This window comes from Papilio machaon, chromosome 16, assembly GCF_912999745.1.
Source record: "Papilio machaon chromosome 16, ilPapMach1.1, whole genome shotgun sequence".
NCBI lineage: Eukaryota > Metazoa > Arthropoda > Insecta > Lepidoptera > Papilionidae > Papilio > Papilio machaon.
In genome coordinates, this window is record NC_060001.1 from 2,629,903 (window position 1) to 2,655,013 (window position 25,111).

Consider the following 25,111-nt stretch of genomic DNA (forward strand, 5'->3'; position numbering starts at 1 on the left):
TGTTTTGAAGCGTGAGGTGTGATTCGATTCATATTCTTTTGCAAAATCATTAGAATCAGTAATTACAGATTGTAGCTTTTTAAATTAACTATTGTTTACATATAACTTCAAACTTTCGTGGTTTTTACTAATATACTGTTCGTAAGAAACGGGATTTTTACCACGATTAGGTTGTTTGAGCTCCGGTTATTTCGGCACAGTTGCATGCGCCATGATCACGGGTTGACTGGTGTTGTGCGGTAGTGTGAAAAATGTTAAAGATAGCCGTATCGGTCTACCTTCTTTCTGATTCGGCGACCACTACTACTGTCCGCGTTCTCACTGCACATTAAGTCCGCACTCGATGTTATTTTTTGTTGTCGACAAATATCGGGAGCTCAAACAGCCTAATCGTGGTTAGAATCCCGTTTCTTACGAACAGTATATAACTATTGTTTATTTTAAAACTTGATTGCAATACGCTTCTATGTTACATTATTTACAGCAAGAAGTTTTGTACCATACGACTCGTATCTTTCTTTCTTACTCGCCTCGTTCTTTGCCCTGTAATATATTCCAGAACATTTACCTTCCGGCGAGCGTGCATTTCCTGCTGCTACGATGTTTATAGAGCATGATTCACTCTAGTATTTCGGAACAACGTTCAAAAGCATGCCTAGTTTTCTGATAACAAGTAGTAAGTACTTTAAAAGAGCTTATATTACATTTATAATATAATAATTTAGTTTTTTTTGGCAATAAAATATTTATGATTTTTAAATCGCACTTACATAGTCCTTAATTATATAATATAATAACACATATTTATTGTAAAACATATGAATTAGCAGTGTCTGTCATGTTAGTTGTATTGCTGTTAAGCATACCTAGATTCGCGGGTCGCTGTTGGTGTTAGTGGGAGGGAGTCATCGGCAAACCTTCTGCGCGCGGCTAACAGTATTTCGTTTTGATTATTAATTTTATTATTGTACTATAAAAGTACGTTAAGTAATTTAAATCGTATTGTGCAGATGTCCAATCGATTCTGTTCTACTCTATGGAATAATAGAGGCTGATATATTCAGCTGATCATATTTCAATTGGTTCGATCCCTCTTGGATATGTTGTTTTAATTACGAACGGCCATAACTCGACCCTCGAGCACTAGATTGCGAACCTTTGTTCGACATAACAAAAGAACGCGTTATCCACGATAAGGATTAATATCTCTGTAGATTTTATTTTTCTATCGGGAAATATAATACGACAAGAAGTTTTTTTGTTTTAAAATTTGTTCGATATAAGTAAATGTAAATAAACCTCTTGAATTGTAAGTAGGGATTGCAATCCGGAAAAACGGATCCGGTAATCCGGCGGATCCGGCATCATTTAATGGTTACCGGATCCGGTACCAATATACCGGATCCGAAAACCGGATCCGGTGCTAGCAGTTTGTGAGAAAATAATATAGCTGTTGCATGAGTAGGTACTTTAAATGCGTTGTGCGTATATATTTGCAGCTCTATTAGAAGTCGTTTAGCTGATGACACAATTAACAATATTTGTTTTCTACGATCTTATTTTCAAAATCAATATTGATTTTCTTTTAATACTTTTTTACATTTATTACTTAAAATAATTATTTATCGTAAGTTGATTAAACTAAAGAGTTCTAAACTCATTATTGTGATAATTTTTGCCATTCATTCGTTCGACAGATTCATCAAATCATGATGGTATCTGTTATAATCATAAATACCTATAAGACTTGTTTGTTAGCATTCTCAAATACTTTAATAATGATTTTGATCTAATTTCAGTTAATTACGTAAGGTTAATTGTATCTATTAGATATTATAGTTACTTGATTATTAATATTGTTACTTATAAATTGATCTATCTGTGAAAGTGAAATCTAGAAAGACTAAGCTACTCGTTACGTCGTAAAATTATTACTAGTTACCTACACTACTAAATTTTAATTGTTTTCTTGTTGTCTATTTGACTTAACATTGGTTAAGAAATAAAGTCGATTTGATATATTTGTGATTTATTTTTAATAAACTACCTACATATAAGTGCAGTGACACTTGATTAACTTACTTATTTTGACCTAAAAAGCGAAAATCATCTTCATTTAATCAATCCGGTCGGATCCGGTCGGATCCGGCCGGATTGATGGGAATCCGGTCGTATCCGGCCGGACTGAAAATGACGCCGGATTGCAATCCCTAATTGTAAGTGGTTAGAATTTTAATATTATAACGTGGACGATGCGTTATTTATTATCTATATTATATATTGATAAGTGATAATCGATGAGCAAGCGACATGGCGCCAACGCAGACTTCTTTATTACGCGTCAATATATACAAGCAGAAGTGATCATTACTAGTTTAAAATTAGCTGTAAGTATCTCCTTCAACTTAATATATCAACAGGCAGAATGTATTGAGATTGAATATATCTTATACTAAGACCATACTTTGCACCTGCATTATATACAAGTAAAGATATTATTATTTTTCTTCATACTAATTCTGTCTCCGCCTGGCTGGTTTTTATATGATAGATAAAGTAAATAAATAATGGTTAAATAAAAACTAATAAATATACTACGTATTTACGATAAATACATATATATAAATCCTAAATTACATACATACATACATAAATAATCCTAGCCAGGCGGGAATCCCTCGGCAGGGGAGACCAGACGGCCAAGGGTCAGGGAGAAAGGGAAAGAAACCGGCGGACAATTCGGGCGGTATCGAGAAGCACCGCTTTCTGCATTTGAGCTCGGAGCACACCGTCCCGGAGCCCCAGCCTCCTCAAGTATCCAGAGAGGCTGACTGGAATTAAACCATTTGCAGAAACCACTATCGGTATAATTTCAGTCGACAAGCTACCCCACATGTCAGAAACCTCGTGTGCCAAGTCTAGATATTTTCTTTTCTTCTCTGTTGCGGCATTCTCGAGATTCTCGTCATGGGGGATCGCTATGTCTACCAAAAATATCCCTGACTGTGCCCGGTCCATCAGCACAATGTCAGGCTTATTCGCTGGAATAGTCCTGTCTGTGATGATGGACCGGTCCCAGTAGAGCCTGGCGCGGTTATTTTCGAGCACGGCTTCCGGGACGTACTTATAATAAGGCAGTCTAACATCCAGAAGACCATACTTCAGAGCGAGCTCCTGATGGACAATCCGGGCTACTAAGTTGTGTCTGTGCAGATACTCAGTGTTAGAAAGCGCCGAACAACCGGAGATAACATGCCTAAGTGACTCACCGGGACGGCGACATGCTCGACAAATGTCGACGGTGCCGTCCTTTAGGATGTATCTCCGATAGTTGTTGGTCTTAATAACCTGATCCTGTATCGCACAGACAAAACCCTCGGTTTCCCCGAAAAGGTCCCCGAAGCGTAGCCAGTGGTGGGATGATACAGTATCTACAAAGGGCTCATGAAGAGCCTTGTAGAACCTCCCGTGGAGCTCTTTCTCTTTCCATATTGCCTCCCGGTCAGAGACGCTCTGCACTGCCGGGTCCTGCCATTGTTCGTTGGCCAAGGATAGGGGGGTTAGTCCTTTATCACAAGATATGACATCCGTGTGGATTCCATCACCCGATTTCGCCAAATAGTAGCTACGGAGGCTGCACACTTCGCGATTATGCATGGTGAGGGCACTTAAAAGGCCTCGCCCACCATGCTTTCGCGGTAAGTACAGTCTCATAATTGACGATCTCGGGTGATGCATCCTGTGGGACGTCATAACTGTGCGGACTTTTCTGTCCAAGGCGTCGAGCTCGGTTTGAGTCCACCTGAGTATGCCAAAGGTATACATGAGGACGGGCATGACCCAACAGTTATATGCGCGTGCTTTATTCGCGCCTGACAAAAGACTGTTAAGAACTTTTGTCAGGCGATCAAAAAACACATCACGAACCGATTGTTTTACGCTGCCCTCATCAACACCGACATTTTGTGACATGCCCAGGTATCGGTATGTTTCAGCCTCAGAAAGGGTTCTAAAGTTCAGAGGATTATCAGTGCCCTGTGAACTTGTAATTCTACCTTTCTCCACATGAACGGCCGCACACTTATCCGTCCCAAACTCCATCCTGATGGCATTACTAAAATCACTAGTGATTTGTAGCAACTCCAGCAGTTGGGTATAATTAGGAGCAAATAATTTGAGGTCATCCATGTAGAAAAGGTGGGTCACTTTTGCTCCTCCTCTCCGAAGTTGAAAGCCCCGGCCAGAATCCTCCAGCAAAGTACTGAGGGGATTCAGGGCGAGACAAAACCAGATTGGACTCAGGCAATCACCTTGGAAGATACCCCTCCGTATCCTTATCCGGTCTTCGGCAGCCGTCATGCGCTCACCCAGGAGACAAAGGGTCGTACTCCATTGGCCCATACAATGTCCGAGGAAGTCTCTTACCGTACAGTCGACCTTGTACAGCTCGAGGACCCTCTTTAGCCATGAGTGGGGCACCGAGTCGAAAGCCTTTTTATAGTCAACCCAAGCAGCGTCAAGGTTGCGACGGTTGCGCTTCACCAGTTTACCAATAACCGCATCGATGAGGAGTGGTTCCTTGGCCCCTCGGCTACCGCCCCTACATCCATTTTGGGCATCCGAAATCACCTGATTCGCATTTAGATGCCGAGTGATTTTTTCGCATAAAATGGAAGTCAGTGTCTTATAAACAGTAGATAGACACGTTATAGGGCGGTATTTGGCCGGATCAGCCGTGATCTGGTCTTTAGGAACCAAGTGAGTGACCCCCATAGTGAAGAGGTCCGGCAGTGACTTGCTATCGAGGGCTTCCTGGAACTGTTGGGCGAGCACAGCATGACAACTCACGAATCCTTTGAGCCAGTAGCAATGCAATCCGTCGAGCCCTGGGCTTTTCCAGTTAGGGGTCCGCCGTAACGCATGTGCTACATCCGCAGCCGTAATGGCTACAGGGTCCATGGGTGTGATCTTAGAGCATGTATCCTCCACAACTTGCATCCAGGATCCCTCACTGTGGTCAACGGGCACAGACCAGATGTTTCGCCAAAAGGCCACTGTAGCGGTCTGATCTGGGCCTGCACCCGTTCCTTATTATTATTATTATTATAATTAACATAATTGCAGATATCCTGGCTAAATAATTTACGCTAGTTCGAAAATAGCTTAGTCAGAGTCAAGGTTTAGAAATTAAAGGTTGCTCTCATGATCGCCGACTTTCGAAAGAGGATGGTGCTGTAAGAATACGAAGTATTAACTTTATTCTTATCTTAATAAAATTTTTAAGACTATTAACGTTTATTCATTTTGTTCAGGGTTTCTTCACAATGAATGTTCATTACTTAGCATTGCGTACGTTTTTAGTTTTATATGACGTCAATTGGCCATAGCATAGATAGATATCTTTACATATCATAGTTAGATATATTTGTGAATTATTAAAAAGTCAACGTAATCCAAGAATGTTGTACGTCACAGCCTTATCTACGTCACTATCTTAATAGCCCACTCCATCTACTTGAGCAATTCGACTTCAATCGAGTGTAAACATACTGATAATGTTATTCGAATTTATTACATTTCCTCAATCGCATAAATATCTGAGTTATTTTCATTGCACTTCTAACCCCTACTATTGTATAAATATGTACACTCACTTTCATACACATAAGTAAAGTATTTATGCGTAATACAGTGGTAAGGGACGACTTATAAACGAAGTGAACATCCTTTAGTACAATTATTGACAGGTTTTAACAGTGGTTGAGACAACAAAATATTTGCAACAACATGACCACTAGAAGACAGCCGTGAAGTGGAAGAAATACTAGTTTTAATAGAAAGGCCAAAACTGAACTTGAAAATATTAATAGTTGGTTGTTATATAAAATATTTTAGTATAATTTAATTAAAAAAATACATAAATAGGAATAGAAAGTAAATGATCAACCATCAGAGTAAAAGAAAGTTATCTACCTCTGATGGAAAACTTGGTCCTTCGAGCACACAACAAAATACCAACAAACTTTGCAAAGTTATCGTCAGAGACAATAAAACAATACAGCCTGCTGCCAAAACGGCTACCATTTCATCCGCTGTCATCGCTTTTATTACAACTTTTGTTATTTTGACGTCTTTTACAGGATGAATATTAGTTAATTCACATTTAATCTAACAAATTAATTGATAGCAAACTTTTATAAAATATATCGAAACTAGCTGTCGCCCGCGACTCCGTCCGCGCGCAGTTAAAAAAAAAATCTAAATGGGGCGGGGGTATGAAAAATAGATGTTGGCCGATTCTCAGACCTACTGAATATGCTCACAAAATTTCATGAGAATCGGTTTCAAGCCGTTTCGCAGGAGTTCAAGTTCGAACCCCGTGATACGAGAATTTTATATATAAAATATAACTTATATCGAAGAAAATTATATTAGTAAAACAATTAAGAGTATGGTTCTAAAACTGTATGTAATACAAAATGGTTGCTATCAGCTTTAAAGTGATGTCATGGAAGCTTTCAAATCGTTTATCGATCCCGTTTAACCGCATCTAAAGAATGTTACGACTTATTTTATGGTCGCAATGTTATATACAACCACAGATAATACAATACTAGTAGCAACTAAATACTTCTTTTTACTGGATGCATATTCAATGAGTATTTATATATTTGTCCGCGATTATGCGAGAGCCCTTTTATGTGTATTTTAAAATTGATATGCATGTCTACATAATTCATAAAAAACCTTTTCGATGTATAACGTGTTTTTCACTAAAATTTATATAAAACTCTTGTTTTTTCCTGAAAATCATATTGTCTCTGTAAACAATTTATAAAAATCCTTTTCTTCAAGTAAACTAAGTTACAAAGCGCTGCGACGTAAACTAAATTATGTTTAATTTTGTCTGGCGCTAACAAACGGCAATTGTCTCCGTGTGATGAACAGCGACATCTCGTGGGAATTTTATGAAATATCGAGCTATTCAATTTAGAGTGGATATTAGAAAAAAAATCTTTCAACTAGATTGCAAGTAGATCGTTCAATTTATGATCCTTCAACAGGAGAGCATTGTTCCTTAAATCGGCAATATTTAACATCAGCTCCTCTGGTTTTTTCTTCCATTCGCCTACCGAATAAACATAGAATAAGCCTTCTGAACCACTTAGCTTTATTGTTTCTAACTTATAAATAAACGATACATTTTTAAATCCTACTTTAAAAAAAGTATAAAGAAGTATTAAACTTTCTAAACCTTAAAAGACGTGCCTCAAGTTGATAAGCATGCTTTAAGCTTAGTTATTATAAATTCCCTACGTTTCAATCCACGGAGAAAATTCCCTGGGTGGAGAAAATTCTTTTGTAAGTCGACAAGATTAAATAAATCGGTTATTCCGAGTAATATGAGATCAGTTTTAAAAAAGGAAAGAAAAATACAGTTTCCTCTTTGTTTGTTATTTACAATGGAACCTTTGTTCTTGAGATTTTATTTTATACGAGTTGTTTTTGAGTTTATCTCGGAATTGAGAGTTGAAACATTTTAAAAAGACATTGTTTATCGTAACATGGATAGGAATAAAATAAAAATTGTTGTCTTAATCATCTTGAAAAACAATTGCGTCTTTTGTTTACTTTTTAGGAATAGCCATAATAAAATAGCCTATAGAAATATTCATTAGATAGAGTACAAGTAACTTCACCCTTCAATTTGAAATGAAAGGTAATAGAATTAAATGTAAGGTCTATTTCTAATATGTAATTTGTTTTACCTTTTCTTCACAACAGCTACAAGTACTATATGTTGAGTGTTCTTTATTCCTCTGATAGCTCTGTAACAAATTCAAAAATATTACGATTATTTATTTATTATGCACGTTGTTAGTTTTGGGATTAGAACAAAGTCCCACAAAACAATATAAAATGAAAACTGCAGGATCAAAACAGAATTATAAATTTATAGTAGTGTAAAAGGAATGTAAATTAAGTTAAATTTAAAGGTAAAGTAATATTTGATTCATTTTATAATTTTTAAACATAAAACTATACATATTTACCATACTGTCATATATTATCACATTTATATATCAGAATTAAAAATACTTCACTACTTATTGTACATTGAAAGTTGTTTACATAAACATCTGCATATTCTCCTCTACTTTTCTACAAAGAAATCTCGAAGAGTTTTCTAAGATCTCGTATAACTCGCATTACACGTTCGTGAGTCCTCGTAATTGGCGTCGAGTATCAATTGATGCGAAATGCGAATTTAAATGTAGAAAATATTTCTTTTCAAACATTATTAATATTAAATATATTATTGGAATCTGTAGCGTTCTCTGCAGAAATTAAAAAAGAGCATCGATTTAAGATAAAGGGGACACATAATAATATTTATCAAAAAATACAAATCAAAATTAAATTTAAACAAACTTTACCTCTATGTATTTGTAAATATGTAAATATCTTTGAAATATTAAATAACACTAACAAACAATTATTTTATATAAAATAAAACCGTATATAAAGTATTTAAAAAAGCACGTTATACATTGATAGATAGTGGACATATTAATTCAAAGTATATAAAACACCTAAAAAGGGACGAAGGGACCTTACACAACTGTCAAACCTACGTCAAATAACTTTGGTTCATGATAAATGTGGCTTAATATTATGTAGCTTATGGTCTTCATATAATAAGATAAAAGAGACAAGGTCGGATAATTCATACGTATTTACGATCCTGTGGAACATATTTTATTACATTTTGAATACTTTTAAGAAACATAATTAGAAGTGTACAAGTTAATTGATTTTGAAGTATAAATTACGAAGTTAATTACTTTTGAAGACATAATAATATGTAGATACGTAAAATTAATTTATATCACTACAATATCAAAATCAGAAATATTTTGCAGGCTATATTAAAGTAAAATGAAATTTAAATATTATGTAGTTGTATGTAATACAAAATATATAAAATGTAGTTGTCGCCCGCGACTCCGTTCGCGCGGAATTAAAAACAAACGTTAGAAGTAGCCTATGTGTTCTTCCAGACTATGTTCTATAACCGTGCCAAATTTCATCAAGATCCAGTGAGCCTTTCCGGAGATACCTTCAAATAAACATCCATCTAACTAAACATTCGCATTTTTTATATTAGATCTGTCACATGTGACCACATTTCCCTGTACGTATTATGCGGGAAGCTTAGTAAGTAAGCGTAGGATCATATTGAAATGGAGAAATCTTGTGACACGGTTAAACTTATTGTATTTAGTTACCTTCATATATCTCTATGTAAATCATTGCACTGAGATATTTTATTGTAAACTGAATAAACATTCCGTATTTGGGCTAGTCACCCCTACCTTAGTGTAGGCTCCGATCCTATCAGTGAGGACGTATAGTGAGATGATGATGATGATGATATTTAAATATTGTAATAATAATTATATGGAAATCCTTTCTTTGATTACTTTGTGCTAAATTTTAGATTAATTAATTTAGATATTATGCAAATAGAATTTAGATCGTATCTTATAATTTTAATGGAATTATATTTGCGTTTATTTAGAACTTCACAAAATAAATTGATGATAAAGTAAATGTTAAGTTTGCGAATTGAAATAGTAAAGTTTATTGAGAGCCTGTAACGTCTGTGACTAAGTAAAGATTCATGTATGTAGGTCACAGACCTCTATCAAAGTCGACACAAACCACTTCGCTCGCCGCACATCGCCGTATTGATTTGCCGACATTAAGTTTCAGTGAAAATTAAATTATCTAAGTCGAGAGAGTAATATGTTTAACTGATTGATTGGCATTAGTTAATTTGTGTTGAACTGAATATCGGATAGAATGCTTCTTATAAATTAAAGACCAAATAGCTCTATTCATGTTGCTTCCATCCCAAAACACTACGGCTACAATGGTACGAAGTCGTCCAACATGTTTTAAACTAGATATTTAAGTAAAATTAAGACGTTAGATATTAAAATACTTACGTACCTAGCTAACAAAGTAGCATCGAGTGTCTGCGGTTGACGCGCGTCTACCACCACAACGTGCGGCAGACGCGCGTCCGCGTCCCGTCGGAACGTGTCGAGCGCCTCCCGCGCTCCACGAACCGCACGTGCCTCGCCGCCCGCGCGCGCCGCCGCCGCGCACGCCGCAGCGCACACGCGAGACCCGCGCTCCGGGAACACGCATACCAACTGGACACAACCGACGGTACTTTGAAACACACATATAGTATATTAGTGGAAAAGGTCTCACTTAGTATTTTAAAGTGAAATGATAATATAAATCGAAATATAAAACGTACAAAAAAATAGGTTTACCTATATATATTTTAGGCCAAAGTAATAATTTTTACATCCAGTTATTGACTCCATATTTACTCTAGATACCAACGATGCAGTTTTAAATTTAATACGTCACTTTCAGCATTCCTTTGATAAGATATTTCTGCCGACTTTTTACAATTTGCATCGGAAAATTAAAGGGGTACCTAGTATTTACGATTGGTCAGTGACTTGACATATAAATCAATAAGTTTACCTCAAGCGGCTCCGGCGGCGCGTAAAAGAGGGCTGCCGGAATGTACGACGGCGGAGGGGATCTGTTCTGCAAAGATAGAAACACACGTGTTATACACACGGATAAACAAACACATGCAACAAGCGTGGTAGTGCCCACATGAATGGCCGACGAGTGCAATACCACGAAGTAATGTAGGCCCAATTCTAGTCCTTTTCTCTTCCCGCCATTTTCTTACTTCCTCAGTCTCGTTTAGATAATAATAGATTCAATAAGAGGGTAATTCATAAATGTAAAAAGAATTCACCTTAGGTATATCAGTCTCGTAAAATGGTAGAAAATTATTAAATTCCCAAATATTCCCACTCGTTACTCAAATGATGTCTAAAATGATGAAAGAAATAGCACAGTCGAAGTAGTAAGGCAACGAAGCGTTATAATGCGGATCTCTTTTGACGCGGGGATGAAGTTATTTCTTTTATGTTCAGGTAGAAAAATTGACTGAAAATCATCATTGAATTTCAGTCTTTTTTGCTGAATTTAAAAGTTAATTCTCGAAGCTAACACAAGCTAAATAATTTAATGGCTAAATTTAAATAACCCATTTCTCAGATATAATTATGAAAACTAATCTTACTAATATTATAAATGCTAATGTTTAGAAGGATGGATGGATGTTTGTTTGAAGGTATCTCCGGAACTGCTCAACAGATCTTGATAAAATTTGGCACAGGTGTAGAACATAATCTGGAAGAACATATAGGATTCTTATTAAGTTCTTTTTAAATTCCGCGCGGACGGAGTCGCGGGCGACAGCTAGTTTATAATAGAAGTCCAAAATGTCACCCAAGTCCACCATTTTGGACTTCAGTACCGAATTATTTTGCTCGTTTGAATGCCTTTTCTGATATCATAGAAAGATAATAATTAAGGTTTTTAAAGTAGATCAGAACACCATCAAACATAATTACAACAAGTTAAATTAAAGGGGTTCGTTGTTGACATGAATTGGACAATTATAACATCGGGTTTCATAAAAGCATCCATTAGCCGCTTTTATAGTTACAGGGTAGTTCCGTTAATTATTTACAGTGTAACTTAACTTTTGGGAGTTGGTTAATTAATAACTAGGACACGTGTTGGGCCGTATTACGAATTGGTATTAGTTTTACAAGACTCGTCACGAATTACTAAAGGCCTAATGGATAATTTAAAGTCACGCGAGTCGGTTTTCTCTTAACAAGCTCTTGCTATTTGCAAGTTTATAATTCACACATAATTTGGACACCTTCTCCTCTGACCTCAAGTCTTTTCTTTAATCAATAATTGAAATTTTATTAAATTCTTACGATTACAATTTTTTTAATCAAATGTTTACAGCCCAGGAAACGGTAACTTGTTAACTACTGATTATAGTTTTAATTTTTTTAAATCCATGTGATTCATTTGCAGTTATAAGATGTATATTTTAATGAAATATAAAATAAAATTATGTAACTTTCTAGCCGTAAAACTTGATGGATGAGATACAGTAATATCACTTTAATTTAAATAATGGATCGTCATTGAATACAATGTAAATGTTATGTCAGACCACACGGCAGTCTCTATTCTGAATTTATAACACAAATTGTACGCCAGGTACATTGTGTGATACAGTGTGATAAAATTTATATACCTATCATTTCTGAGTTGCTACGTTTTCTCAGCTTTTACCAACAATCTCATATATTTATTTATTTATTTATTTAGCCTTTTTATTCCAATATTTGGACCCCTTTCTGAGTATAGGCCTCCTCCAACCTTTTCCACCTGTCCCTATCTCTTCCCTGTTTGATCCAATCTCTTCCCACCTCTTGTACTATATCATCTTCCCAACGTTGTTTTGGTCTGCCGACTTTTCTTGCGCCTGATGGACCTTTCCATTTGGTGGTTTCTACTGTCCACCTTCTGTCTTTGCAACGTGCTATGTGACCCGCCCACTTCCACTTTATTGATAGTGCGTCCCTCAGAGCATTTCTAATCTTTGTTTTTTGCCTTATCTTCTCGCTTCGTACTTTGAAAATTTTTCTGATCCGCATTATGCTTCTTTCCATTGCTTTCTGTGTGTTTTCTATCTTTTGTTTTATCTTCTTTGTGTATATCCAGGTTTGGCATCCATATAATAGGCATGGCATGATACACGTGTCCATCACTGTTTTTTTCATGTTTAAGTTATAATTTCCTTTTAATATTTCTTTTAACGACCAAAACTTTTTCCATGTTAAAGATATTCTTCTCGTTACTTCTTCTAAGTTGCTATTTACGTCGAATGAGACTTGTTTTCCTAAATAAATGTAGCTATCGACATATTCTATTGTGTGTCCGTTTGTCTGTATTAGTCTTTTGTCGCTGTTAGTCATTATTTTTGTCTTATTCGGATTCATGTCGAGTCCAACCTTTTTGCTTTCCTGATCGAGTGTTGTTATCATTTCTTCTAGATCTTTAGGTGTTTCAGCAATAATTGCAATATCGTCTGCAAATCTCAGATGGCTTAGGTATTTACCATTTATCATTACGCCTTTTCCTGTCCAGTTTATGTTTTTAAATATATCTTGAAGAACCGCTATAAAAATTTTCGGTGAAAGCGGGTCTCCTTGTTTTACACCTCGTTCAATTTTGAAGGGTTCTCCACTAGTTTTTTATTGTTTTTATTGAAAAAAAACAATCTCATATATATTCCTGATTAAATTAACCCGTATCATCAGTCTGCCTTTGTTGTATCATCATCAGCTCACTATACGTCCCCACCGAGGGGCTCGGAGCCTACCCCATGTTTGGGGTGACTAGGCCATAGTCAACCACGCTGGCCCAGAGCGGGTTGGTTGACTTCACACATATCATTGAATTTCTTCTCAGATATATGCAGGTTGCATCACGATGTTTTCCTTCACCGTAAGAACGTCGGATAAATGTACATATGAAAAAAGAAAATCGAAAAACACATTGGTATATGGCGGGATTCGAACCCTAGACCTGCAGATTGCAAGTCAAGTGCTTAACCCCTGAGCCACCGACGCTCTTTGTTGTATAGCGGAGTTCTAATTTCAAAATGCAAGTATAGATCGACAAGGATGTCTGACCCGGTGGGTATATGTCGAAATAAATTATGATAGTTCACTAGCGCCCCTGGTCGTACTGTAGCAGTCATGTCATGTTTTTTTTATGCCATTTTCTATGAACACGTAGGTTTTATCTGTTTTAGACAGAACTAATCGCGACAACAGCGCCTCTCTCACGGCTCAGATATGTTTGTTTGAGTATACAAGAACATCTTTTCGTCGCGTTTATTCTTTTTGAAATATTAGTCATAGGAAAATGTAAATGTTTTGAAGTATTGAAAAATTTATAATTATTTTCAAGATGTCTCTTTTAGTCACTTCATTAAAGTACCATTAATGTAATTAGCTCTTCGTATTATGTTATATTTGAACTTTGAATTAGTACATGTAAAATATAAAATTCGACCCTTGTAACGTTGGCTATCGTGATCGGATTTCTTTAGGGCATTAAAATAAAGTTAAAGGGACAGATTTGGATAATCCAGTTTTATGTTTCTATCATATCCTTAACCCTTCCGATTTAGATTTAATTTACCTCGTATACTAGAGATGATATAAAATAATAAATACAGCAGCTAGAAGTATGGTGTTCGTGTATACATTTATAGGAAAAAGGAAATAATAGAAATAGATACTCAATCTAAAGTTTGCATAACTTCATATAAAAATAACAATTCGATATTGATGACAATTTGCATGTTTAACTATAAAAAAATACGAAACTATGAACCTATTTATCAACTATTTAATTGAGATAGTTAACTGTTAATATTTGCCTATATTTTTATTATGTGTTAAAAATTCTAATAAGATTAGTCTCTCGTTTTTTTCAAACTTGGAAAGCAATTTCGATTTCATCTAACTTTCTAAGTCGTTATTTACGATATTGCGCTAACTTGTATAATTTTATTTACAACTTCCCTTCTAAGGCTCTTCGTACACATGGCAATGTATATTCGAAACCTGGCAAGTTTAGATGCTAAGCGACTTACGCAGTACGATGATAAATAGAAGTTCGCACACAGAGCGCGTCGCCGACATTTCTATCTGTCATCGTCAAAGTCTGTCCTTCGGAAACTGTTTGCCAAGGTCGTCGTGAGAAAAGTTGCTGTTATTTTCAAGACGGTACAGCAAATTTTACAATTGCCATGTAGTCGCTATACCTGATTTGACTGAATAGACAACTGGCGTCGACAATTCAACGTTGTGTGTACGGATACAGTATTATTTTCATCTTTCCTTGTATACGAATGGCCTTTGTACAGTCCAAAGCTCTTGGAGTATTATTAGGAAAAACCGGATCATAAACATATACTGTCACACTAAGGGTGTCCTAGTGAGAGTTATTAACGTCTTTGAGGGTGGATTTTATTTATGTATCATTACATAATGTGAATTTCTTATATCAATGTATCCATATACATAAATGTATCCTGTTTGATGGATTGATATACCCATTCTCGTGAAAGGGTTGGGCCGAGTGTTTGAGTTTCTAAGTATTCATAAATGCTTTCACCAAATATTATAGTTTGAAGTAGGGTTGCCACTAATACTTGGAAATATACGCAAAATATTTTATCAAACAGCGAAAGTGAATACCGGGATTATATAAAAACTTTGTTATATTTCATCAATCATTTTATAACTACAATCTGGTAAATAGAGAAACAAATAAAATTTATAGCAAACCGACCCATTCGTAGCTCTCGCGGCCGTATGCTCGGTACAAGAGTTATAATCTATGTCTGATATTTGACAGGACTTAATCTTTGATTTTTTGACAACTTCAAAAATGGCTTTCGTTCTGGATGTTTTTTTTTATGTAGTAAAATCACAGTTTTCTTTCGATTAAATATTTGTATTCCGTAAAATAGTGTTTTTCTTGTAACTCAACTCACAAGTACTTTTTGTGACTCATATAAAGTGATAGTCGACATACGAACCTTTTTTCTGATTAGTGAGTTGCTGAATCTCTTGTCACGTTTTATTAACGGTTTCACTGTCATAATAAAAAGTTGAACATACTGTATGAGGTATGAATGAATATGAATGTGGTAGCCCTGATTTTGAATTATTCATTGAAACTAAAAGATAATTGAGGTATATGTATACAATGTATATTTCTGTCTCTGTATTTATATTGATGTATATCATTATGACTTATGAATTAATTTACAGAGCATTAATTGTATGAAAGGGAAGATTTTTTTCGATATCGTAAAGATTTTTGAATAGCAAAGTTATAGACCGACAAGGACGTCTGACTCGGTGGTCATAAGTTATGCTAAAATATAATAGCTCACTAGCGCCCTCCAGTCTACGTCAAAAAGTGTCATAGGATCCTTTTCGTATGCTGATATAGCATGGTTTTACTTTTTATGCCATTTTCTATGCCCATGTTGGTTTTGCTGTGGATATGTCAGATGTCACCGCGATAGCAGCGCCTCTCTTACCTTGCCAGATATACTTGTTTGAGTATAGCATAAACTTAAAAGTCACTTTATGTCACTAATGAGTTGACAACAAACTTCACATCATTTATAAATAGATGTACATAGACTTTTCTAGAATGGACGTACATAATCTGTTATAGGTAGACGATATAGACGTACCAATTGTTGACGGAGTCACGGGCAACAGATAGTTTAGATATAATAATCTTTTAGTCTAATTTGTTTAAATCAATATGCAACTGCTTTAAATTAAACTCGTAAATCAAAACATGTCGGACTTTAAATGACTCTAATTATGGTTACATTTATTAAATATTGCAACGAATAAATTGTGCTCAGTTAAACCTTAAAGCGTTTGTTTAATTTATGGTCTGGAATATTATTGAACGGCGAATGTGTACGATTTGAAATGACGCCTAGAGTAGATTCCGATCGTTTATTTGTACATAGGTGGGTCGCATGAATTATGCATGACTTTTTTTTTCTTCATTTATAGTCACCAGTTATCTAATGATCGATTACGTGATCTCATTGACTCGCCTGAGGCATCGAGTATTGATGTACAGTCAAGACTATCTATAACAAACGCACACGTCCCATTACACCAAAATTTAAATAGATAGAAAATAGAAAGAAAACTTTTTATTCGTGTTTTTCGAGTCCATCAAATTCGGTGCGTCCGGGAAATTAACTTTTGAAAATAATTATAAATTACTGCAGGTTGAAATAAAAAACTTCGGTGTCTCGGAGCAGCGGAAAGTAGCGCTAAAATTATCAACGTCAGCGTTTTAATTTTTTTTTTCATCTTTTAAGAGCTTTTTAAATCATAGTGAGTTCAAATATTTAAAAAAATATAATTAATTTATAATAGTTTTTTGGCGCAACTTCGTCTGAGCAGAATTATAAAAAGTATCTCATATGTTACTGGAGACTGTGTTTTATATCTGTGCCAAATTTCGATAAGACATGTTGAACAGTTTCGAACGTTTCCCACGGGAACCGTACACATTTCCTGAACTATAAGTAGTCTACGTGTTCTTCCAGACTGTGTCCTAAATATATACCAAATTCCATCCATGAGATCCATGCAGCCGTGCTGGAGATACCTCCTAAAAACCTCCATCCATCCATCCTTTTAAACATTCGCATTTATAATATCAGTAAGATTTCAACGTTGTTCGACTGAAACTAACTTTAAAAAATTTAAAATTATTTACTTCACTTCCGTGATGAAAAGCTTCTGTTACTTGAATAATATAGCTTGTTACGGTAAACTTTTTTATCAAAATTTCTTAATTATATTATTCATTAATTTTATTTTATGCATAAATACTGTAAAATCGTGGTTATTCAGGTATTTTTTATAATTAACTAGTTATTTATACGAAATTATGAATCTTTGTCTGCGTTCGTTAGATTTATCTACTTGCTATGGAAATCCGACGTTAAATTTTAAAGAAAAACAGGAACCTTCCTTTTTCTAATTAAGCCACAAGATTTAAGAGCTTCGTGATATTATTCGTTTAATTTACGGCAAAATAAATCGGCCGGTGTACACACGGCGGCAAACATTTGCACACCTATAAATTACAATTTAGTACACACGGCCGTCGGATTTGTTTAGACTGGTGTATTCGTAACACGTACGCGGCGCCCGTATCAGATTAATTCGACTTACGTCGATGGCTTAATGGTTTTAACTCAAAACAACGAAATTTACAAACATTTGACAAATTAAATTAAAAACTGAAGCTAGCGGGTGAAGTGTGTCAATATCGGTTTCTGATAAGTAAATTGATTTAAATTACGATTAATATTTATTTAAACGTTTAAAATGAAATGTCAGTTTTTCTTTTCTATAATCTCTCTCTATCTCTCTCGTTGTGCGATCATTGATTCGAATAACTAAATGGTCCTTCGAGTCGGATCATTGTGCGACGAATGCTTCGATAGCTTATTAGTATGTTCTGAATATTTTTCAAGAAAAAGATTTGTATTTTCATGATAGACATGTATTTAAGTAACAAGAAAGAACTAAAAATTAAAAAACAAAAAACAGTTCGAATTTTGGCGCACAGCGCACACTAGCCACGCAACCCCGGGCCGGTGTTGCCGCAATAATCTAAAATTAAAATTTAATAAGAAATTAACTAACATATCAAATTATAATAACAATTATCCGGAAACAGAATATGAATTTCTTTTGATCACATAATATTTTTTGCTTCTATAAGTTTTATACAAGGTAGTAGGACTTATGTTTTTTTTTATTAAGTCTGGTAGATTGTGGCTGCGACTATACTATACTAAATAACATATAATTAATGCATGAATTACTAACAACTACATGTCACATTCACATAAAATCTGCATAATAATATATTTGAAAGTATAATCATGTTTTATTAATTACATAATTTTAGAATAATGAGCAGCAAGAAATTATATTGTAAATATAATTTACGAATCTAATAAATTTTAATAAAAACGAGTTACTAAACAAATCTGCATATTAAAGATAAATTGGTTAGCTTGTTTTTAAATACATAAACTATGGTGGCGCTGCTACATAGGTTATGACATAAGAAAATAAAAAATTTCATAATTTACCGAAGCTTCATTTTCAGACTATTGTCGGCAACAATGATAGTCGAACGATCACGTTCCCCGCCATATTTATTGTGGACATTTTCACTCGATTTACAAGTAATGTTCAAAACGTAATATTTACATCTTACGACATAATTATTTCCCTCGCTCACCGTGGGTCATTCCTGCCGAAATATACTTCCAAAAAATATACATAATTAAATGTTTTTATACACGTGTTTCTAAAGTGTATACACCTAAAATACCTGAGTTTACGTTTACGATCGGTACCTATTTCAATTGCGTCACTGATTCGGTTTATCCGCAAACATCCTTTTCAGTCTTTATACATTTCTTCTAGGCAATAATTAACTTTTATTTAAACCACAATGTTTCCCAAAAATAACGTTGATTGTTACGTTTTCATTTTTTTAAAATAAAAAATAAAAAAATCGTTTATTTTTCCTTACTAATTCCGCGCTTATCTACACGATTGTAAGATATATTATTACTTGAACAATAAAAGTACCGCTACCACGTAATTAATTAATAATTATCTATTAATTAATTTATTATTTAATACTCCACTTTAACGTTATTATGAAATGAATATAAAATATTTCAAAAGAAAACATTTCTTACATGGGAAATATCGATAACAAAATAACGTACTATTTCAATATTTAAAATTATATAATTATAATTATAAATTATTAAATTATATAAAATTACATATATATATCATTTCAATCATCATTCAATCATCAATCATTTAGAAATAAATAATAAGACAACAGTTTTTAAATCATTGGATATTATTATTTATAAGTCACCAAGTGAATGACTACAAAAAGTGCAAGATTTACTGATTATAATCAGTTTAAAGAATTAATTAGGCTATAATTGATACGGTTATGATTGATGTTCATTAACGAGAACTTGTGACAACTGTTCGAACACATCCTTGGTTATTATGCGATATTACAGAGAACAAAACGATCACAAAAACAAGATTTAAAACCAAGCGATTTGAATTAGGACGTTCAAAAAACAATATATATTTTAAGATTGTTTAATGTTACTTGCCACTTCACTATTCATTAAATGTAGACCGTACTTAAAACATAGAATTTACTAAATTGCTAATCGAAATTATTAAGTTTACTTTTTGTGTAAGTAATTAATTTGTATTGTAGATAACATCATCAAATTCATTAAAGACTTACCACTTCTATGTCGTCCATTTCTAAATCACTAATAATTTCTTCAGCGATTTTCGTAAGTGATATGCTTGGTCTCACGGAAACTCTTGGTCTATTCACCGCTGACTTTTTCCATAATTCATTTTCCTTCGTATCATCATTCAAACTTGCAAGTTGATCGTAAAAATTGACAACATCTGACGTATCTTTTGTTTTGTTTACGGTCCGTGATACACGTTTTTTAGGTTGAAATTCAACTTTTTTATTGTTTATCTCTTCAAATTGTCTATAACCATTTAAATTATTCGATGTTGCAACAACATCATGAACTGAATTCACATCTTTATATTCACATTCTAAATCAAAACCTCTATCGTCAAAGAAACTTTTAAATTTCGCCCAACAGCTAAGTTCTTTTACTGAAACACTTTCGTTCCCGACAGTCGAACTCGGCTTACTGTTTTTCATGGTTGCTTCTAAATTGTTTCGATTTAAAATGGTTTCAATGATTAGATCTAATGTAGATAATTAAAAGGAACTGTTAGTTATCGTATCGCAATCGCTTGATATGAACGATAATCATTCGACGATATGCGCAAAGGCTACTAAATCGTTCTTATTGACTCTAATATGAAACAATTTATATTGGTTAATATTCATTGACAGCATCGATTAGGAGTCATATCTATCTAACGTTGGTTATTGCTGATCAAACCGATTGTTGTTATAACAAATGTTCTGTCATCAAGCCAAAAAATTAAACTTTATTACACTTTGTATTTTTACACACTTTTGGAACACTATTTTACACTTTAATATCGGTACACTAATTTATGCAACTTTGGTACAATCACAAACATGTTTTTAATCATCACTAATTTGTTTATTTGATATAAAAATTATAATAAAATCAAACAAAAACGTACACTTTCAGATTTAATTACATATCACTGTTTACAACGTTTACTTAACATTCTACATTAATGGAGTATTTAAAAGAGATCAGTAGTTAAATTTTGTTTTGTTAAAATAATTATTTCACATGGAACAATCGATTAAGGAAACTTTTAAAAGAAACACGTATAAAATGGCAATTTCGCGGTCGATTCGCAAGTCGTTTATTATAATACTGAGACATCTCTACAATTAGCTTTTACTGTGACATCGAGCAATATTGATAACATTGATATTTTCAAATGATATCAACTAGTGATGTGACGCGTACTGATAATAATTAATTTATTTAATCATACATACGCATGTGGACAACACTACTTGCTATATCTTGGAATGTTTCAATCAGCAATAAATTTTTGTTTACTAAAATTGGAATGGTAGTCTGGAAAGTTGAAATATAATCTTTCTCCGATCCGGCACTAGAGCTCTTCCTAGGGAACCTTACGTAGGTCGGTATAATATGTACTACTTTTATATCTCTATCAGCCGTCATATCTTTATTCACTCCTTACTTATGCTTATCCTCTTTCACATAATCCATACTTTTTTCAGTCTTCCTCTACCTTTATAGGCATTCAATGTCATTAAAATGTACAGACTGACAGGAGGAATTTATAATTATAGATGTCATCAAGTCATATATGTATATATACATATACGATCCCATAGAGGACCTCAAGCCTTCCAAGATAGGGTTGATTGATTTAATTAATTAGTTTCCTGCGGATTAAAGATATCAGATAATATTATAATTAGGTAGATATTTGCGGATAACTAGTCATGTTACCTGGATCAATGTCAGCACAAACTTTTCAATATTAGTATTAAATACATTCGTTCTAAAACATTAATGTATCATTTAAAATGTATTTTTCACAAAAATGGTGCGATGTTTGGATCAAATTTCCTGCTGGTGAAATAAACAGGAAAAGAATTGATATAAAAAGTTAAACCTAAAATAAATTCTCTAATCTAAAAAATAAAGCATTTTGTCAGTTTGTATATATCATGTTTTCATCTTTGAACTAAATTACTTTTTGGAAAAAAAAACAAAACGACATAATAATATTAACATCACTTCAATAATAAAACCTATAAAGGACGAAAGAGGTAAAAAGAAAGACGGTGGACTTACTCATTTCATTTCCAAGGATAAGATATCGAGGACAGTCTTCAAACATTATTTATCATAGTAGTATCAACTAAGCTGAGATTAAGGAAAATAGATTAAGAACTAGTTATTGTAAACGAAGTCGCAGACGTTAGCTAGTATTTCTATATATTGTAATTTACAGGTAATATCTATGATACGATCTATAATATTAATATTTTATACTTGATGTTGAAATTTTATCAGATTTAGATCATAATGATTACGTATTAAAAGATTGTATGGACGTAATGAACTAAATTTATCTTGATTGTCATCTTTTACTGCAGTGTCACGTGTTTTGTTAAATATTTGGTCCATTTGTCGTAACATCTTTTAATGTTTAACGTAGCAAACGAGAAAGCGGCCTTCATAATTCGCCGAAATAACGAAACGACCGCTGCCTATGTAGCACTGCACATCTGTCATTGTAGATGCGTTGCCTACTTTCAATCGACAAAGGAGAAGACGTACAAAAACAGCATATTTTCCCTTCCTGAGCGTTTCCTCCTCCGCCAAATACACTTCCCCTTCTCATCATTACTATATAACAGAAGGGTGGGAAGGGGACGTGAACTAAAATTAGGCCTCCTTCACGCACACTCATCAGACGAAACGTGGATTTGCTTCTACTTCAGGTCTATCTTCTGTGTGGTCGTGGTACTCCAGGCGAGCCTGTCCATTCACTAATCCAACAAATATTGTTGTTATGGGCTCTACCAATGTTATACCTGTTTAAAAACATTTTGTTTTTATAATATAGAAAGAAAGGGTGATCTGTTTTTATACACGTGTTCCAGTAGTGGAAATTAACATTTATAATCTGATAATGTTCACTAGTGATTACTGAACAACAGATTATAAATTTACTAATTTAGTTTTAGGAACTAAACATTATCTTGTATGTCAATCGATCAAACATACATGAATCATGATCAATGTCATGATGAATTGGCGGCTATTACGTACTATTCATCTTTTTCATTAGCAAGAGAGTAACAGGACGTTGTTTAATAAAGAAAATGAAACGAGTAGTACCTTATTAATTTGATGTAAAGTGTTCTAAGTGAAATAATGCATAAAGAATAGCAATTTATTATTTTACTAATATTATAAATGCGAAAGTAAAAATGTATGAATGTTTGTTAGAGGGTGCCATTTTTACAACCTTTAACACTTAGGGGTATGAAAAATACATATTAGCCGATTCTCAGACCTACTGAATATGCATATAAAATTTCATAAAAATCGGTCAACCCGTTTCGGAGGTGTATGGTATCTAACATTGTGACATGAGAATTTTATATCTGCGTGAACGTAGTCGCGGGCGACAGCTAGTATTAATATATTTTATACCTTATATACTTTAACTATGAAACAAACAAATCAAAAATCTATTTAGATATTATGAACTTTTAAGAGTAAAAGTATCCTAGTTAAATTAATGAAATAAAATTTATTCGATTAAAAATCGATTCCATATGAAGCTTCTGTAGGCTTTTATTTAAATTCAACGAGTAATTTATTCGGATGGCGTGTCGACGTCATAAAATACGACGAATAGAAACGGGTTATCGGATCGATACGCCAGCGACGTACATCACTTATCGGTTTATCTTTTTACGTCGATCTGATCCATGAATTTACGTTCCTGTTCTTTAATTATTTACTGCTGTTATGCGTAATTTTAAATTAAATACATGTAAATTATTTTGTACTGAACATGTTTCAGTTTCGTAAAAACTTTGCGATAGACAGTAGATATCTAATATATAAAATGCTCGTGTCACAGTTTTCGTTCCCGTACTCCTACGAAACGGCTTGACCGATTCTCATGAAATTTTGTGAGCATATTCAGTAGGTCTGAGAATCGGCCAACATCTATTTTTAATTTTTTTTAACTGCGCGCGGACGGAATCGCGGGGACAGCTAGTTTTAAATAATAATTCCCTGATAAATACATTTTTATGTATTTCTCACATTCTATTTTTAAACGTGTTTAGACAGTAAAAAGTAATGGTAAGTTGAACACAATCGTCCAGAGAACCCTTTCACAAAATTCCCCTTTGTTAACAAAACCTAATTCATAGTTTCGCTTTAATATTCTGGTTACTGTTCACTTTTGCAGCTGTGACCTAGGTTAGGGTTATATTGTGTGACCATAAATGGTGTACTTACAGCGACGTCGACTAGGGGCTCATCTTCCGGCGTCAGTGCGAGGGAGGAGCGGCGGCCCGCGCGAGCTCCCGGCGACCCACTCGAACTTCCTGGTACCAAATTATAATAAAATTTAATTATGCGAAGTTGACTTAGGTACCTACTAATTTATAAACCGTTTAAACACTTGCATTTTGTAGTATAACATAAAAAATTGAGATATTGTATTAAATATTGAAGAATTATTTAATTAATATTTGCATGCGGTTTCATTAGTAACCTAGTACTAGGAAGAGCAGTACAACTACATAGATTTGACACTTTTCAATAAACGTTTAAGCTGTCAAAAAATTACTTAGCGAAAATCCGAAAAAAAAAATGACGTCCAATTACTTGTACCCCTTAATCCTTAGCAGATGACGAAAAAAATAAGTCATGAATTGTTATATACCATTCAATCTGACAATCCCGAAGACACCGATATGAAACCTGTAGGACAAATATACGCAAACCCCTGAGAATTCTGGTCAAATCCGAAGAAGTGGCAGCCCTAAGTACAAACAGCTGTCACCGGTTGTTCGGGGCCATTGAACGACCTCGTTGTTCTAGCTCGTTTTTTTTACATTTAAAACATACAAGTAATTGTAGTGAATTGCATTAATTATATTTAATAAAAAGACCTTTATTTACGTTGGAATAGTTACAGAGTCTCTACTCTTTATTTAATCACTAGCTTTTATCCGCCGCTCCGTCCGCGCGGTATTAAAAAAAGTAGCCTATTGCTTATTCCAGACTATGTTATACATCTGTGCCAAATTTAATTAAGATTATTGAACCGTTCCGGGGATACCTTTAAACAAACATCCATCCATCCATCTAAACATTCGCATTTATAATATTACTCTAGCTTTTACCCGCGACTCCGTCCGCGCGGAATAAAAAAAAGAAAACGGG

The 25,111-nt window shown here is 34.2% G+C and overlaps 1 protein-coding gene across 1 annotated transcript in view; it reads right to left on the reverse strand.

Annotated features, from left to right (window-relative positions):
* Positions 1-20,552, reverse strand: part of LOC106716784 (high affinity cAMP-specific and IBMX-insensitive 3',5'-cyclic phosphodiesterase 8) — a 29,337-nt gene extending 8,785 nt beyond the window's left edge. Inside the window, exons 1-4 of the mRNA XM_045681485.1 lie at positions 19,918-20,552; positions 10,570-10,635; positions 10,018-10,223; positions 7,770-7,829 (exon numbers count right to left, since the gene is read on the reverse strand). Coding sequence (XP_045537441.1) covers positions 7,770-7,829; positions 10,018-10,223; positions 10,570-10,635; positions 19,918-20,361 — 776 coding nt within the window. The 5' untranslated portion in view covers positions 20,362-20,552. The remainder of the gene's footprint in view (positions 1-7,769; positions 7,830-10,017; positions 10,224-10,569; positions 10,636-19,917) is intronic.
* Positions 20,553-25,111: the final 4,559 nt, after the last annotated feature.